At 41.8% G+C, this 18,051-nt stretch overlaps 1 protein-coding gene across 11 annotated transcripts in view; it reads left to right on the top strand.

The window, feature by feature from the left end:
* Positions 1 to 1,667: 1,667 nt before the first annotated feature.
* LOC148902350 (serine/threonine-protein kinase MARK2-like) overlaps positions 1,668 to 18,051 on the top strand; it is a 43,279-nt gene continuing 26,895 nt past the window's right edge. For 3 of the 11 annotated variants that reach the window (XM_088990801.1, XM_088990800.1, XM_088990796.1), the window contains exon 1: positions 1,684 to 3,452. In XM_088990801.1, the coding sequence (XP_088846927.1) occupies positions 3,402 to 3,452 (51 nt within the window). In that variant the 5' untranslated portion in view covers positions 1,684 to 3,401. Of the gene's footprint in view, positions 3,453 to 18,051 lie in introns of all 11 variants that reach the window. The other 8 variants (XM_088990802.1, XM_088990803.1, XM_088990806.1 and 5 more) reach the window with 6 other exon arrangements.

The raw sequence follows: 18,051 nt of genomic DNA, 5'->3' as shown, positions 1-18,051 counted from the left end.
GTGTTGTCTTTCAGGTCTCTATCAATTGGTAGATTACCGGAACATATTTTTTGTTACTGTAATGCCAACAGACGTGCAGCAGGGGGCTGCAAGCTCGCATCATTTTTAAAAACTTGAGGAGTGATTCTCCGAAATATAGAATATAATAATACGTTTCATTTATAAGGGCCTTTCAGAACTCTCAAGGATCCTTTACAATCACAGTATAAGTTTTTCTGCGGGTCAGCAGCGGCAGCCAGACGCACCAGCTTTCCTCAACCCGGAAGTAACACACACGCACACACAACACTAAAATACAAACTTGTCACCGGCAGAATAATATATAAAATAAAGTAATACTACTAACAATTTGATGACAATTTCAAACGTTGACCCGTCTTTGTCCGAAATATAGAACTTACAAACGAACTTTTTTATTTCAATTGAAATGTATGCACACGAATAAAAACAAACTGTTCTAAACGACCTAATGTTAAAGTTGAAAGTAAAGAACTGTACACGAAAAAAATTAAGTTGTCAAAAGTAATTTTAGACCAAATAAAACATTTTAAAGGACAACCGACATCACTTTTTTGATTCTTAACTGACATCAGAAAAACGTTTTATAGCATCTAAAATACCCAAAACACGCAGTATGATATTTTTAGTCAAATGCAAAACACCAATAAAAATGACTTAAAGTGTCCAAAAACTACTTCAAATTGAACCCGGAAGTGGCCAGTTTCAGAAGTTCCCGCCCCCTTGTTCCTGGTGTAACGCCAAGACGTCTTGCCTTGCTCGAGAATCATAACAATGGCTTCAGATTCGGAAAATATACTTTCTTGTTACTCATCCACTTATGAATATGATTAAAATAGTTCTGAAGAGGAAAGCATACATGTTTGCAATCGATTAAAGAATTTATTCCGGTCATTTTGAAGCATCTGGAGAGAAATGTAGTGACAAACTCTAGTACTGACAGTACACAAAAAAGGCAGAAGAGGGCGACAAAGCTCCTGGGATGTTTTGTAAGCGAACAACAAATACACTGTAGAAGTCTTGGCGCAACACACGATTCACCATCGCGTTATTTATGTGTTTTCCTTCTTATTTCGCCATCAACACGAAGTTTTCAGACCAAACAAAGTACCGCAAAATGCATTGAGGTGATGCAAGGTATGTCCTTTCTCAGTGAGGGGCGTTCCTTCAGTGACGTAGGGTGAGGCTCGTCACCAACTCAAAAACAAGACTTCCGGAATCTTCACTGAGAGTCTTAAAACGTAAAATATTGGATTGGATTGGATATGCCTTTATTAGTCTCACAGTGGAGAAATTTACATTTCACATATAGCTATATGCGGTGTAATCTTTGTAAAATACGGTCAGTAGAACTCATTTGAAGCGAATATTATTCAGATTCTGACATCGGCAATACCGATTCCAAGTATCGATACTCACAAATTCACACATGGAGTGAATAGGAGCGTTTCAAATGAACCCTTACTTTAAAAACGACGTAACTACGTTGGTTGAGAGAGTCACTATTCTGACGCATTCTTGCAAATGGAGATGAATAATGAACTTATGTTCGTGCGTGCTTTCAAGAACGGCAAATAACGAGTCAAGAACAGAAAGTACATTTTAAAAACGGTACTGAAGGAAGAAACGGAGACACGTAGGAAAAAATGTCGGGAAGTTTTCAGAAAGGAAAGAGGAAAGGTTGGGAGGAGGCACGAATGAAAAAGAAACAATCACGTTTGAAGTGGGAGAAAGAAAAGGGCAGAAAGCATAATAGAACAAAAATAAACAAGTGTTACTATTTTTAAAAATGTATACCCAATCATAGTGTGAAGAAAAATGTTTGAATTTGATGCAAAAAAATATGCATCGGAGCGTTTGACTTTATAATACAGTATATGGAGACATATTTTATTGGCGTGATCTACATGCGCCTAAATCACTTTAATATACGCATAAATCATATTGAAAGAAACACCACGGTTACAGCACGGACAAGTTAATACAATGAATACATTTTAAAATGTATCTATATACGAATCGAATCGTCTTTTATTGGCGGGACACACACCCTTCATACGTACTTGATATTTTTTTCGTTTGTTTATGGAGGCCGATTTATGGAAGCAGTCGCCGTTTCCGGAAGAAGTCGAGGAAAGCCGAAATCGCTCTCCGCCCCCCGCCCCTCTCTCTCCGATTGCCTTTCGATGGTGCAAGCAGCCATGTTGCCGCGAGCTTGTTCCGGTATGAGGGCTGGCTGCTGCGCTTAGACCGCATTCGGACGCAGCCCGCCGCTTCCCCCAACCCTAACCCCTGGAAGCCGCAGTCCCGTCGATCATGGATCGTACAACTTGATTCCAAACTCCGGGCGAAAACAAGCTCCTCGCGGATCGTCATCTTCGTCGGCTACTTTGGCTCGGTTGGGTCTATATCGCCTATACCGCAGTGCAGTGCGTTTCTGGTGACGGCCTTATTTATCCTACGAACGCCAGAGACGCAAGGGCGCCGCTGGCTTTTCGTGGATATTGGACTTTGGCGTCTGGCGTATTTTGGCACCAGCCCCGCCGCCTCCCGTCGTCTTTTCTTCTTCCTCCTCCTCAGCCGCCGCCTGTGGCCGCTGGAGCGCTAGCGGCTAGCGAACTAGCCCAGTTAGCTCCGCCTTAAAGGAAAGTCGGCTAGCTCGATGGGCTAAAAAAAGAAAGAAAGAAGACGATTAAACAAATTCTCACCTGGGACATGGTACCGAATTGTACGGTGGTGTTTTTATTTTTTGGATACCCCTACCCTGGATATCTCACCGGGGACGATTGTTTCGTGTGAGTTGGCAAGGTCGGGACGACGGGGACCTCGCCGGGAATAACTTTGGCCTGGAAGTTTTTTTTTCCGACCTGATTCTTTTTCTTCACGCATCGTAAAAACTATTTACGGGGGTGGCGGGACACCATAAAAACACACGACCTAGCGATAAATTATTTTTTCCGGAAAAATACGAGACGTTTGTCGTCTATTATTTAGGCGTCGTGCTGGCTTTAGCATGCTAGCCACCTAGTTGTACCTTGTCTCTTTAAACCAGCCCCATTCGCCAGCCAAGTGGCTCTTTTGAAGGAAAACAACAAACCCGAACACCTCACCGTGGCATTGTTTTTTGGGATCTTTTTAGTGGCAACAAACATGGGACGCGCGGTTGTGCTAGCGAGGTAACTGTTGTGCAGATGTGGGAGCCAACTTGTTGATTCACGGAGCGTCTGACGTGTTGCTAGCGGGCTAGCACTGGAGGCTCTTTTTATTTTTGTTTTTATGCCCACACAGAGCTTAAATGTATAAAAGCCACTGAATATTCATTGTTTTTGGGTCACTTGCTCCATAGCATTTTTTTGCAAGTCAAGTCTTCAAATCAAGCCAACATGTCAACAAGAACCCCACTGGTGCAAGTCATCGAAAATTCCTCTGTGCAGGTAAGATCATCACTTCGTTCAACGAATAGAATCCTAATCGCACAAAAATGCAGCCACACAATTGCACTTGTGTCTTGGCATTATATTTTGTTTTCTAGGAAAATGCAACTAAGCATTTCAGCTGAGAAAAGTGCAACATTGATAGTTGTATTACTAGGAACCGATTCATTGGATGATATGGATTGAACAATATTTTTTCTGTGGAATATGTGAAGAAAGTTATGAAGTGTTATATCGGTGATAAATGCACCAATTCCTGGTCAACCTCTGAATGCAAAGACAATGTGGTGTCTGACTTCCATAACTAAGTATTGATGCTCTTGTCAAAATAGCTGATATCAATATCAAAAACACAGAAACAGACATCAAATTGTGAAAAACGCAACAGAGTTAAGGAACGTTAAGGGTGCTCCAAAGTGAATATTTTGCTGTCGGTTTGAATGCAACTGTAAAGTTCTGTGGAACTGCAGCGATATTCAGATCACATATGTATCATGCAACTGCAAAAGCGAATCTCGATAATGGCTCTCAAATAATAATTTATGTTTTTATCCATGAGTCCAACCTGGGATGCACATTACAGGTTTGGGACCATCTTCAATTTGTACCCCAAGGCAAAATTGGCTGGAATCATAATTTCAAGAAACTATTTCTTTTTGAAATATATTCTAAAACTTAAACTGTGGTTTGACTCCATTCATCTCTAATGATTCCCTGTTTTTGGTCATGTGTAATCATCCTTTCAATTTACCTGTGTACCATTGCTGCTCAACCAAGCGAAAGTATTTATTACCATCTCATAAAGGCCACGTATAGAAAGGCGGCATGTCTCAAAATAAACTGAGGAGGCAAGAACTAATCCCAAAAGTGGTCTCCATGAATGCAGACAATTTTAACATTTAGTATTGGCTTGAGGTCAACCCCTGAATGTGTGTCAAACTCATTAAGTGCTGCGGGTCACATTGTAGTCACTGTTTACTCTCAGGGCCTGTTATGAATTTGGGGAAGTCATTGGCATGTTTCATCCCCTCCACATGTTACATGGAGAACACACAACAAATTAATAAATTACTAGTTTTCATATTTGAAGTTAAGAATAATGAAGGTGATTGTGGTTTACATGGGACATTTTGAAATTTTGGTTTGGATTTTAGCAAGCATCATGGACCATGCCATGCTTGATTTGCTTTCTTGGGCTGAATAAAATGATGTGGCGGGCCAGATTTGGCCCGCAGGCCTTCACTTTGAAAGCATGTGATCTACTCTATTGGATCAAATGAGCCCCCTTTTCCGTTGTAGTTACCAGCTAGCAACATTTCCAAATTAGTATTCATTGTCAGTCATGCCTATGAAAAAAATGTCAAAAGCAACCACGGCCCATCAATCGCATTGATTAATCCCAAAATGGGAAAAAAGGAATAATTTAAGATGTGCGTAATTACCAAAAAAGCGACTTTCACATCTCATAGAGCAAAACTGGCATGTGTTCATCACTATGAGAACATATGGAAAAATCACATATCACTAAATAGCCGAGCGCACTCAAAAAAGCCAGACTCCATTCCGTCCTTGTTTGTGTGGTGAAAAGATGCTCACGTGCTACACCGTTAGATGTGAATGTTAACTTGCTGCATGCAATTGTCACTATGCTAAAATCTAACGTGTACCGCAGTGAAACATCAATGTATCCACATTTCACACGCTTGAATCCATCATCATGCCCATACGCACAGCACAGGTTTCAGTCTCGATCAATCTCAACAAAACACACAATCGGCACATTTCGATGCAAACTGAATGGCCGCAATCCGAGTTCCTCATTAATATGAAAGGGGTTTTAAGACAGCCAACTCAACACTCTACTTCACTGGCACCCACGCCACTCACCTGTCCATGCCTCACCTTTCCAAAGCCAGTCAGATACAGTAACAAGTACAGTAAAGTCTCGTTATATCGATATTCAAGGGAGTCCGAAAAAATATCGATATAACCGGGATTATCGATATATCCGACCCTGTTTGCATGTAATTTTCTCCGTGCGTGCATAGAAATAGTATCGATATAACCGGGACTATCGATATATCCGATATCGATATAACGAGACTTTACTGTATTACAGTCGCAGTTTAGAATAATACCTGGTCCCTTACTTGCATATTACAGCCAGCGCTAGGCTTTCAAATGTCTCTGTTCTCGACCAATTCAGTTTTCGACCAAAAATTGCATTATTTTATGCCTCGGTTTGCAACCGAAAACCGGTTCGCAACCTAACTTAGTGCACCTGATTGCAGCACTCGACTCTCCTCCGCTTCCTTCTATGTCACTTCCTCGTGTCGCGTCTCATTGTGACCGACGCATCGTTCTCGTGTTGTGTTCCACTGTGAGTCAACGTTTTGTATTATTCAATCACAATAAAAATAAATAAGTAAAAGAAAATAAAAGCAGACGTTGATTATAGGTTCTCGACTAAATTGGCTTTTGAACGGGTTTCTGGAAAGGATTATGATCAAAAACCCCAATCTTCAAACGTCTCGGTTCTCGATCAATTTGGTTTTCAAGCAAAAATTTCTGGGTTTATTTATGCCTCAGTTTATGACTGAAACTGGGTTCTCAACAAAACTGATCTCACCTGAATGCATCACTCGACTCCCCTCCGCTTCCTTATACGTCACTTCCCCGTGTCGCGTCTCATTGTGACCGACGCATTAATATTGTTGAATAAAGTTGTTTATTTACGACTAAGAAGCACACGTTAGGCTGAGATCTCTGCAAATCGGTCGCTTCGTACCGTTCCATCTTGAGTCAATGTGTTTGTATTGTTCAATGTTGATTAATAAAAAATAGCTGACATTGATGATATTGGGAAATGTTTTGGTTTTTGAACCAGGTTTCTGGAATGGATAATGGTCAAAAACTGAGGTTTGACTGTATTGTGATTAATAACGCCTGAGTCCGTTTACAACGTTTTGGTAAAAATGTAAATTCTTAAAAACTCCAAATTCCTGTGCAAACAGGAATACTCCACTTTCCTCGATTCAACCTTAGCTGATAACCATGACCTTGATAAAAAAAAATAACCAATTTTCAGCTGAGAAACGCAAACTGCCCAGTTGCTGATTGAGATTGATGTCTTCTGGTGTCAATTGAAACGGTTCCTGGTCAAACATGTTTTAAGAGAATTGTGCGAGTGCGGCCCGTGACTTGTGGTGCTTCCAAAGTTCATTTGAATCAAAGGCAACACAGAAGCCATGCACAGCTTTCAAATGCACCCAGTGATGAGGAAACCGCAGATACTGGATCAAAGAATGGCCAAACACAGGAAGAGAAGTCGGTCATTTGGGTGGTCCCTGGAGATGAGGGTGGGGCCGGGAAGGCGTATTTGTCACGCTCAAGGCTGGCTGTCAATCAAAAAATGTTCAAGACCTTCTCCTCAATATTTTTTTTAAATGCCAGTTTATTAATTCTCACAAAAAGAACAATATTTCAACATAGCCCTGCTCATCCCTGATGGTGTCGTGGTTCACGCTGCCTGACTTGTCTTCACTTCCTCTTCCATGAAACGGTGTTGGAGATGTGCTTGTTTGTCTCAATCTCAATATGTGCCTTGAGACTAGTTGCGACCAGTTCTGGTTGGAGTCCGCCTTCCGCCTAAAGTCAGCTTTGCAATAATTCTGATGGACTCAGGAAACCCAAAAGTGTATGAAACACGTACAAAATCTCAATTTGGTGAATGGGTGTATCAACAGGCCCGAAAGGTGTGTACGGCTGGATTTAACATGATATTATGGCAAGGGTGTCAACGCAATTTGTTTGCCGCCGGCCACCTTGTATTTACGGTTTTCTCTCGGGGGGCCGTTATGAATTTGGGGAAGACATGATAATGTTTCATCCCCTCCGCATATGAAAGAAATATCAAGTGCACAACAAATGAATGAATAACTAGTTTTCAAATTTGAAGCAAAACATAATGAATGTTATTGTACGACAATTTACCTCTCCATGAGTCACCTTACCGTGGTGGGGGGTTTGTGTGTCCCAATGATCCTAGGAGCTAGGTTGTCTGGGGCTTCACCGGTGGATCAAGGACATCATAGTGGAATGTGCACGTCGACTACAAGCTAAATGGATTGGATTGGATTGGATTTGCCTTTATTAGTCTCACAGTGGAGAAATTTATATTTCACAGCAGCAAAGTGATTGAAAGCAAACACGCAGCTGTAGCATCCATTGACTAAAAGAGATTGCCTCACATCTCCTGTCCCTCATAAATCCGCTTCAATTCCAAACCGCGACAGTTCCATATATGCATCGGCGCTCTGCGCTGACACTCCTTATTGCGGGCTCCTCAAGCCATGCATCCATCCAGCCGCAAACTGTCCAACAGCACCGACCTTTCCGCTGAACAAAGCGGGGCTGTGAAGATGCTGCCATTACAGGCGCAAAAAAGCACAATGGCCCTTGTGGTGTCCAGCGATGACAGTCGAATGGCACAGACATTCCTCCCATTCAAAAAGAGTCCTGGCATATTCATGCTGCCGAAAAGGTGCAACCGCTCAGCACAGTCTCCTCCTTGATGAATGGATGGATACGACAATTTGAAATTTTGTATTGGACTTCAGCAAGCATCATGAAATTTCACAAATTTGATTTGCTTTCACTGGCCGAATAATACGATGAGGCGGGCCAGATTTGGCCCCATGGCCTTGCTTTGACCCCTGCGCTTTATGGCGCTTGTTAAGAGCAATGTCCTCAATGTCTTATGTTCAGGAAAACCAATCGTAATTTGGATCAGTCTACTTAAAGCTCCCAAATCCCGATTTCAACGTCACTATAAGAGCCATCACATTGTGGTCTGATTGTGAGTGATCATGTTAAGTAGGTGCAACAGCTGCTCGATAACGCTGACCGTTTGCTGAATGATCACGGCCAATCAATAAACCCTTCACAGACAGCATTTGGAAAACGGCTGTTTCCTCAATTTATGCCACGGGAATGGGGGGGGGGGTTGACGTGACGTGCTCATTGACAAATAGTACATATTGGGAATTTCTGGATGATTATTTCTCACAATGTTTAACTGTTGGCTTTTTCTTGAGCAACCAAGTTCAAGGGAGTTCAGCCGTCGGTTCACTCTTTCGTGTCCGCGTGTGAGGAAGTAGGGTTTTTCCTGTTTGGCAATATTTCCCCCATGTCTCCTGAAAGAGACCAACGGAGCTCGAAATACAGGTCTGCCCCTGACGTCATCTTTCGGCTCGGTGTTGGCTGGTAGGCGCACGCTAACCTGGCACACTAACTCGCGTGATGCCTTTGAACTACTGGTAGTCGTTTTTTCTAAATGTGGATGTTTCCTTGATGTGAGAAAACAACCCCCATTTGTAAAAAATTCTATCCAGACTATTACCTATTTTTTTCTTCTTGGCTTTCCATCGCCGAGATATGAATAAAAATGCAAAATGAAAACACTCAAGGAGCAAAGACACTCACGCAAGGTTAAAAAAACATAAATAAAAGCAATAGGATTTGCAAATCATGTCAGACTTATTTTTTTAAGTACACTGCAAAGACAAACAAATATTGAATGTTCAAAATGGTCATTGTTATTGTTTTTCGCAACTGATCCTTAACCTGGATGTGCGTGCCTCCCAAAAAAAAAAAAAAGTCAGCAAAATAAATAAATAAATATATAGATAGATAAATGGACGAGGCGGCCCGGTAGTCGAGTGGTTAGCACACCGGCTTCACAGTGCAGAGGTCGCCGGTTCGCGTCCCGGTCCGGCCTCCCTGTGTGGAGTTTGCATGTTCTCCCCGGACCCACGTGGGTTTTCTCCGGGTCCTCCGGTTTCCTCCCACACTCCAAAAACATGCATGGCAGGCAGATTGACCACTCCAAATTGTCCCTAGGTGTGAGAGTGACTGTTGTATGTCTTTGTGTGCCCTGCGATTGGCTGGCAATCAATTCGGGGTGTCCCCCGCCTCGTGCCCGAAGACAGGTGAGATAGGCTCCAGCAACCCCCGCGACCCTAATGAGGAATAAGCGGTACGGAAAATGAGATGAGATAAATGGACGATTTAATAATAAAATAAACAAATACACAGAAATAAATACACAGATGAATGGATGAATCAATAAATAAAAAATTAACGGCTAAATAAACACACAAATAAATAGATGAATGGATAAATAGATAACTAACTAAATAAACAGAAATAACCACACAAATAAATAAACAAACACATGAATAAATAATAATAATTAGAAAAAGCCAGAGAGTTGAGAACAGCTGCTTGGAATATCCCGCAAGTGCCAGGCTGCTTGACAACAGGCCGGTGCCACGATTGGCTAGAAAAGAAGCTTTTGTATTTTCCATTCACGAATGTTGATTAAATGTTGTTCAAAGGAAACGGGATGTAATGGGACCTTGTCGCAGCTCTTCCGCAACGTGTTGCAGCTATTAAAATTCAATTGATCATTTGCTTCAAAAACATAATGTTGATCAGTTGGAACTTTTAACGTTTAACCCTTTTGGAATTGGATATGTAGAACCACGCAACAAAAATCAGAATAATCACATTTATTTCACTGCAGAGATTGATTTGATAATTACGAGTCAACCTCCCACTCTTGCCAAACGCATGACAGAAAACACTGCCGCATTTCCCCCTCTATTTTTTATTTATTTTTGTTGTTTATTTTCCTTTTCTGCGACCTCTCCTCGTTTCTGCTTACGTTCAATGAGTCATCGCGCGAGCATGACGATCCGTCACAAGCGCGTCGTCATCCCGCCCGAGAAACCGTAAATTCTGCCTCGCTCCTTTTCGCGGCGCAGTCGCTAGGCAGAAGAGCTGAGTGAGGGGGAGCGGCGGACAAGAGTGAGGGAGCTAGCTAGCCGGGGTCCTAGCAACAGAACCATACCTCACACAAACACACGCGTATTCATCTTTGTTCTGACCGTGGTGCACACAGTAGCCCTCCTTCAGAAACCCCGCACACAGACTCAGTTTGTGTTTCACTTGACTGGAATGACATTTTAATTGATTGAGCTGTGTCAGCTACGCTATTAATTGTCCCATAAACAGGTGCTGTGGTGAGGCTTAGGACCTGTGTGTGTGGGGGTGCTTCCGTACGTGTGTGTGTGTGTGTGTGTTGATAGGATTGTTTAAAACAGAGCACGGCGTGAAACAAGCCTTTCCAGTTGAGTGGACTGGTAGGTGTGGCGGCACACCGTCGACCTGGACTTCCCTCTCGGCCGCAACGCTTTTGTGCCTGAACAATTGCTAGGGAAGAAAAGTTCAAAATAAAAAATAAATAAATGTATAAATGTCTAAATAAATAAAGGAATAGACACACAATTGGATAAATAAATTAATACAAATAGATAAATAGATACATAAATAGACAAACCTGCTCTCCCAACCCTTAGAGCAGAGACCTATCAGCATGGGTCCAGTACAGGGGCCTATCACAGCAGAAGTTTAGTGCGGCCACCTCTGTCCATATAGGATTAGGGTTACCAGCACAACCTTAGTTCGCTGATGACGCTATTCGGATGAAGAGTGAAACTTCAAAGAAGTACAGATGACGGCAGAATAAAGCTTTTCCTCGATGGACCACTCCTGTACAACTGAGAGCCTACACCAGAGGTCGGGAACCTTTTTGACTAAGAGAGCCAAAAAGGTAAAATATTTAGAAATGTTTTTCAGTGAGAGCCACACGCACGCGCGCACATAAAAACGCTCGCGTGCGCGCACACACGCATGCGCGGCCACTTTTCAACAAAATATCAGAATGTTTAATTAATGTTTATTTAAAATAACTTTGTGATAGTACTCACCGTTAACATGAGTGGTTTTCCGTTCCTCGTGATTGGTAAAAATCCAGGCAAACGATCGGAATGAAATTCAATTTGCCGGTCCAGAGGCGAAGTTACTGCTAGCTAGCCTGCACACGGCTCATAAGCTTCCACACTTGCTATCTGCAATCTACTTCTCGCAGAAGTATGTTGATGCTATCGTTAACAAGGGGCTTGTTAAAATGTCACTGACATTCGACTGTTTCATCGATGGTATTGTTTCATTGCAAATTAGAATCAGAACATTTTCTCTCCTCTAATGCTCCGGTGCATTCACGCTGAAGTGCACTAGTTGGGCTCATTTAAAGGGGATATGTGCACTCCCAGGAACTTGGTGCTGCTCACTCTCTCCACTGTTTTAGTGGAGCATGCTGGGGGCGCACTCTCCTGAAGTCCACAACAATCTCCTTCGTCTTCTCCACATTCAGACGGAGATTGTTGTCCTTGCACCACGCTGAAGTGCACTAGTTGGGCTCATTTAAAGGGGCGTTTACCTGTTTTAACATGACGGCCACTATCATCCAATCAAAATGGCGCTTTCGGCCAACCTAGCTCAGTGACATCCAATCAAAATTGCGCTTTCCGCCAACTGCAGCCCCAACGGGAAATGAACGGCAAAAAAAAACGACAATATGTATTTAGTTTTATCGGCGAGCCATATGCCATCATCAAAAGAGCCATATATGGCTCGCGAGCCATAGGTTCCCGACCCCTGGCCTACACAGACATAAACAAATAAATAGACATTCACAAACAAATATTGAGACAAATATTAATAAACAAACCAATCAATTAATAAATAATATAAATAAATAAATACTGAATTTTCCGGTGTATAAGGCACACCCAAAAGCCTTGATTGTCTTCAGAAGATGACCCTGCACCTCATACACAGATGCACCTTATATGTCAAGTAATATTGACCCACAACAGGTCTCCCCACTGCAGTACTGTCTGCAGCCAGCGACTCCACCCCCCAGTAGAAGAAGTCATGTGCAACCTCTTCTGTAGCGCCTTATAATGTTGTGTGCCTTATAACATTTGGAAAATGTTCATGTACTTATATATTATATTTGGAAAACTCCGGAAATGTATCCGGAAAATACATTAACTAAAAGATGAAGTTGCTCAACCTCGTTTTTGTTCTTAAAATGCATGATTGCTCAGCGAAGTAGTGACGTGAACAATGGGTGTGCGACATGGCTTAAAATTCATATTGCGCTATAAATTGGATCCCTTCACGATATTGAGCGATGCCCAATGAAAAATTTCAATGTAGCGCAGTGTGTTTTATTTGAAAGTCTTTTTTTTTTTTCTGTGTGTCATGCGTGGGAACATGACACCTCCCAAGGTGTTGTAATGTGGAAGATCACTCAGTTATATTCAAAGCTGTTGCTTTTGATCCAATTGGGGGGGATGGACCAATGGTAACTGAATGCGGTTGTGTATGCGCTGCGGGTGGCGTGGGGCCTTAGGGGTCATCATCCAGCAGCTGCCCAAAAATGAAGGAAGAGTCGCCATACAAAAATAGTCCTGTAATGAAACACCACCAAAGAGCCGAAAAAAGCCATAACTTGTGCTAGCAACCCCCTCCACGTCCCTCCCGGTCAGCAGAAAAATAAGACATTTCCCCCAAGAAAAGTGCTACAATGTCTCACGTGGTGCCCTCATGCGCCTCAATTTTATAGCGATGTTTTGTACCAGATTGTCTGGACTATAAGGCGCACCCCCAATGAATGTTATATTTTCAAACTTTTTCCATATACAGTGAGACCTCAACTTACGAACTTAATTGGTTCCCAGACAGAGTGTGTAAGGCGAAAAGTGTGTATCTCAAAAAAAAAAAATCCAATAGGAAACCATTAAAATGGGAATCATCCGTTCTTGGGTTTCCATTAAATATAGTTTTAACTAAATTAGCCTTAAAACTACACACAACGTGCCTTGTTCTATGTATAATAAATGTGCTATTGTATTGTAATGAAAGAAATACACTGCATTGTCTCATAAAGTCACAAAGAGAGGCACATTACATGAGGAATGTAATGTAAAGAAATAAACTGTGCTGTAAAATAGTTTTTTTTTTCAAGATCTTCGATTGCCCGAGACCGTCGCTTTGAGAGCACAGAAACACCTTTTTCAACAGACGCACCTTTGATGGCTTCTATGTTCCGGAGAATGGAAGCAATGGTTGACATAAAATAGCCGCGCTCAGCCACTAAATCACACAAACGCACACCTCGTTCGTGTCTTTCAATTATCTCCTTCTTCTCAGCGACGGTGATTTTATTTCGTGTCTTCTTGGCCTGAACACGAGCCTGTGGTGGGTTTTTTTCGGTCCCATCATAGTAAAATTATCAGCAAAAAGCTCCAAGTAGGCGATCGACGTGTGCATTCAATGAGAGGGGGTGTACAAAGTAGCGCCGGCTGGAGCACTGTTCGGTCGTGTGCTTCCGCCGAAGATCACTCCGCCAGCCGTGGTGGGTGTGTATTATTATAAGGTTTCATTTTCATAAATTAGAGGTTCTTAAGACGAAAAGTTTGTAAGTTGAGGTCTCACTGCATAAGGCGCGCCACATTATAAGGATCTATAGTCGAGGCTGGGGTTCAGTTATGCATCCTTTAGAACATAGGTGTCAAAGTCAAGGCCCTAGGGCCAAATCTGGGCCGCCACATCATTTTATTCGGCCCATGAAAGCAAATGAATCATGTCAAGTTCCATGATACTTGCTAAAGTCCGAACCAAATTTTCAAATTGTCCCATGTAAACCACAATAACAGTCATTATTTTGGACTTCAAATTTGAAAAGTAGTTATTCATTATTTTGTTGTGCGCTCTACATACGTAGTAATACGTCGGGGATGAAACGTACTAATGGTTTCCTCAAATTCAAAATTTATTGCGCCACTCAAAGAAAACCGTAATGACAATGTGGCCTGCAAAAAAATTAGTTTACTATAATAACAGGAATGTCAACAAAACAGTCAGATCTTGCCATTATTTTCCTTTTGTGATGATAGAAATTACAGAATAGTATACATATCTACATTTTGACGAGTTCAAAAATATTCCAGGATTTTATCAGAGTAGTTGTTCTTCTTTTCCTTTCGGCTTTTCCCTTCAAGGGGTCGCGATAGCGAATCAGTGTCCTCCATCATCAGAGGTCTGATTCACATGTTTTTTGGGCAAGCTTTTACATCAGATGCCCTTCCTGACACAAACCTCTGTATTTATCCGGGCTTGGGACCGGCACAAGAAGACGTGTGTCCCCTTTTGGCTACAGAACAAGCAACTCGCTCAGGAAAAGGCTCCCAAACACAAAATGGTCATCGGCACAGCAACAATCAAAAAAGCAAAGTTGTTCACAATACAATAATACATATAATTTTCAGAGATGACCAAACTTCTTTCTTTATAACGTTTATGTTCCTGAGAGGTTTTCATGGAATATTTTGGCCTTCAAAGTTTTCTGAAATAAATGAAATGTGTTTTTCTTGAGACTATAAAAAAAACAAGTAGAAAAGGCCACATTTTGTATTTATAATCATTTTGCCAAAATTGAAAAATAATGATGAAATCAAGAAAGAAATTCCACCATGCAAAGTCATTTTAAGAGATTATTGAAATGAAATGCCGTTTTTATATATATATATATATATATATATATATATATATATATATATATATATATATATATATATATATATATATATATATATATATATATCCCAGCAGGCACTGCGCACCACTTCTTTTACGGTGGGGAAATTGAGTTGCCGGCTTTTAATAGTACAGTGATACCTCGGTTCTCGACCATAATTCGTTCCAGGACCCTGTTCGAAAAACAATTTGTTCGAACACCGAAACCATCTCTTTGCTCCTGTCACTTGCGAGTTGGGTGCTCTAATCACGGACACGGGGCATTTATACGGTTCGCGATCACCACGCGAATGCCGGATGATTGACTCACCTCGCCACCTTACCTGGACTCTTCCTTCGATGCGCGAGTGTACCCGGTTCGAGGTATTTTCCCTGCGTTCCGTAAATTTATGTCATCTTCCGGGATTGCGTAATTTTGCACCCTCGTGTGCCATTTGCTTTTTGGCGTAGTAAGCGGGTCAGATCACCCCCTGCCTTCTTACTCGCTGTGTTTTCTTTTATTTGTGAATAAAAATCCTGCTTGGTTAGTACGTGTCTGCTTTGGGATCCCAAACATTCCACTACGTTCCGACGAGTCACCTGCCGTCACTCGTCACTCTCGCTCGGAATATGACAGCTACGGATGACTCGGCTACAGGATGTTCTTTTCTCTTCAAATATCTATCCAATTACACTTGCTCTCACTCCCACAGCCACATCACTAGATTTCACAGCCTCCTTATTCTTCAATATCGTACTGATCGTAGATTTCGCCATGCTGTATTCCCTAGCCAGATCAGACACTCGCACACCTCCTTCATATTTTGCGATTATTTCTTTCTTAAATGCAATAGTTGTACGCACTACTTTTCTTTTGTCACTTTTAGCAGCACTTACTTTCTTTGGAGGCATGATTAGGGGCTAAAACTCTTCGTACACCTATATTAAACGCAAGAGCAAAACGCAGCACATCCGCAAGCGACAACAGTTGATCACAGAGAGAGCGATACATCCGTACGCCGCTCAGCACCCCACCCTCGCGTACGCACTCACACGTCGTATTGGCGTTCGTGTTCGAACGCCGAAGCAAGAATATCTCGAATATTTTGTTCGAACTCCGATTTGTTTGAACTGTGAGGCGTTCGAGAACAGAGGTACCACTGTAGTTGTGATACTTGCTGTGGCTCAATATTACTTCATTGTAATGCGCACCGGCTTAAAAGGCGCAGGGTCAAACAGAATTAAAAGGCGTAGGGTCACACCAAATTAAAAGGCGCAGGGTCATCTTTTGAAGAATATCAAGGCTTTTTGTGCCTTAGGAAGCCCCAAAAAATACAGTAAATGCTTTTCTAATGTTTGCTATGTGCTAGTATGCTGTTAGCAGCATGCGAATGTATTTGAACGGGCAAACTTTGGCACACACAAAAACACACAGCTACACTTGTTTACTTCAGAAAATAATCAGTGTCAACTGTTGTTGTTCCAAAAAGGCCATTGAATTGAAAAAAGTGTCTAAGACCACTTTTTAAAACAGGCGAAGAGGCACCTAGCCGAACATTTCATGCGGGGTCATTCTGTCGCTTTGGTGGATAAAGAATTCAGTTAAGTAGTGCTTGCTTCACGTGTCACTACACGAGTCTCTCTTTTCATGCAGCTGTTGTCATTTCACTCCTGTGTGTCTAACGCACAAATCTCGATGGAGGGAACTTGATTGATGTGTCTTCCAAAATGAGTTGAAAGCCACCACTTGCTCCAACTTACTGTCAAACCTTGGTTTTCAACTGTGATTCGTTTCCAAAACCTGTTTGAAAACCGATTTAGTTGAAAACCGAAACATTTCCCATTGTAATCAGTGTTAATTATTCAGAAAATTTGCGAGATTTTTTTTTTTTACATTGAGTGCGAGTGATTGTTTAGCCATTACGCCATTAGCTGCAAGCTTAGCAACATTAGCGCTGGCCTTGGATGAAACAGACGTTAATGGAGGAATACGTCTGTGTAAGCTCTCGGACGTACAGGAGTGGTCCATCGATGAAAAGGTTTCTTCAGCCGTCATCTGTACTTCTTTGAAGGTGTTGGACGTTTCGCTTCTTATCCAAGAAGCTTCGTCAGCAAACTAAAATCTTTTGCTGGTAGTTTTGGTCATATATATATATATATATACCTACTGTCCAGACGTGGCGGTGCCAGACTCTGCTATGATTGGTCCCTGCTCTCAGGTTGGGGAGGAGCAGAGGACTACTCCCTGCGTCTACACTGATTACTTCTATTGTCCTACCTGAGTATATACAAACACGCCTGCTCACAATGGAACACTAAACGACGATAATGTCCGATTTGTGGAGATCTCAGTCAAACACGCCTGCTTCTTAGTAAAAAAAAAAAACTTTATTCACTAAGACTGTCGGCCACAATGAAACACTACACCAGGAAGTGATGTATAAGCAAGTGCAGTTGAGTCGAGTGGTGAATTCAGGTGCGCTCAGTTTGGTTGAGAACCCATTTTCGGTTGCAAACTGAGGTATCAAAAACCCGAAATTTTTGGTTGAAAACCAAATTGGTTGAGAACTGAGATGTTCAAAAATCGAGATTTGACTGTAGTGAAATAAGTCACGTTCACCAAAGTGTTTTCAGTCTAAAAAGTTAAAGAAAAACAAGAACACTCACAAGCAGCTACAGAGGACTAAAAGCCTTGTGTTTCTATCACGACTGATTTTGGACCAATTCATATTTTGACACTACAGTGGGGCCTTGGCTTACGAACTTGGTTCCCAGACAGAGTGTGTTAGGCTAAAAGTGTGTATCCCAAAAATTAATTTCCCATAGGAAACCATTAAAATGAAAATAATCTGTTCCCAGGTCTCCATAAAATATCATTTTCCACTAAATAAGCCATAAAACTACACACAACATACCTTATTCCATGTGTAAAAATGTGCTATTGTATATTGTAATGAATGAAATCCACCGCACTATATAATAAAGTCACTTTATTTACATTTGTGATGGTTGTTGAGGGCTCTTAATGGACACCTGTTGCTTTCTGACTTGTAAGGTCTTACGAAACTGAGGTATTCACCTACCCGGAATGACGTGACAAAAGAAGGCG

This window comes from Hippocampus bargibanti, linkage group LG02 (genome assembly GCF_051943395.1).
Source record: "Hippocampus bargibanti isolate YZ-2025 linkage group LG02, ASM5194339v1, whole genome shotgun sequence".
Classification (NCBI taxonomy): Eukaryota; Metazoa; Chordata; class Actinopteri; order Syngnathiformes; family Syngnathidae; genus Hippocampus; species Hippocampus bargibanti.
Note: the sequence above shows the minus strand (reverse complement) of the source record. Positions and strands in the feature narration are given on the sequence as shown.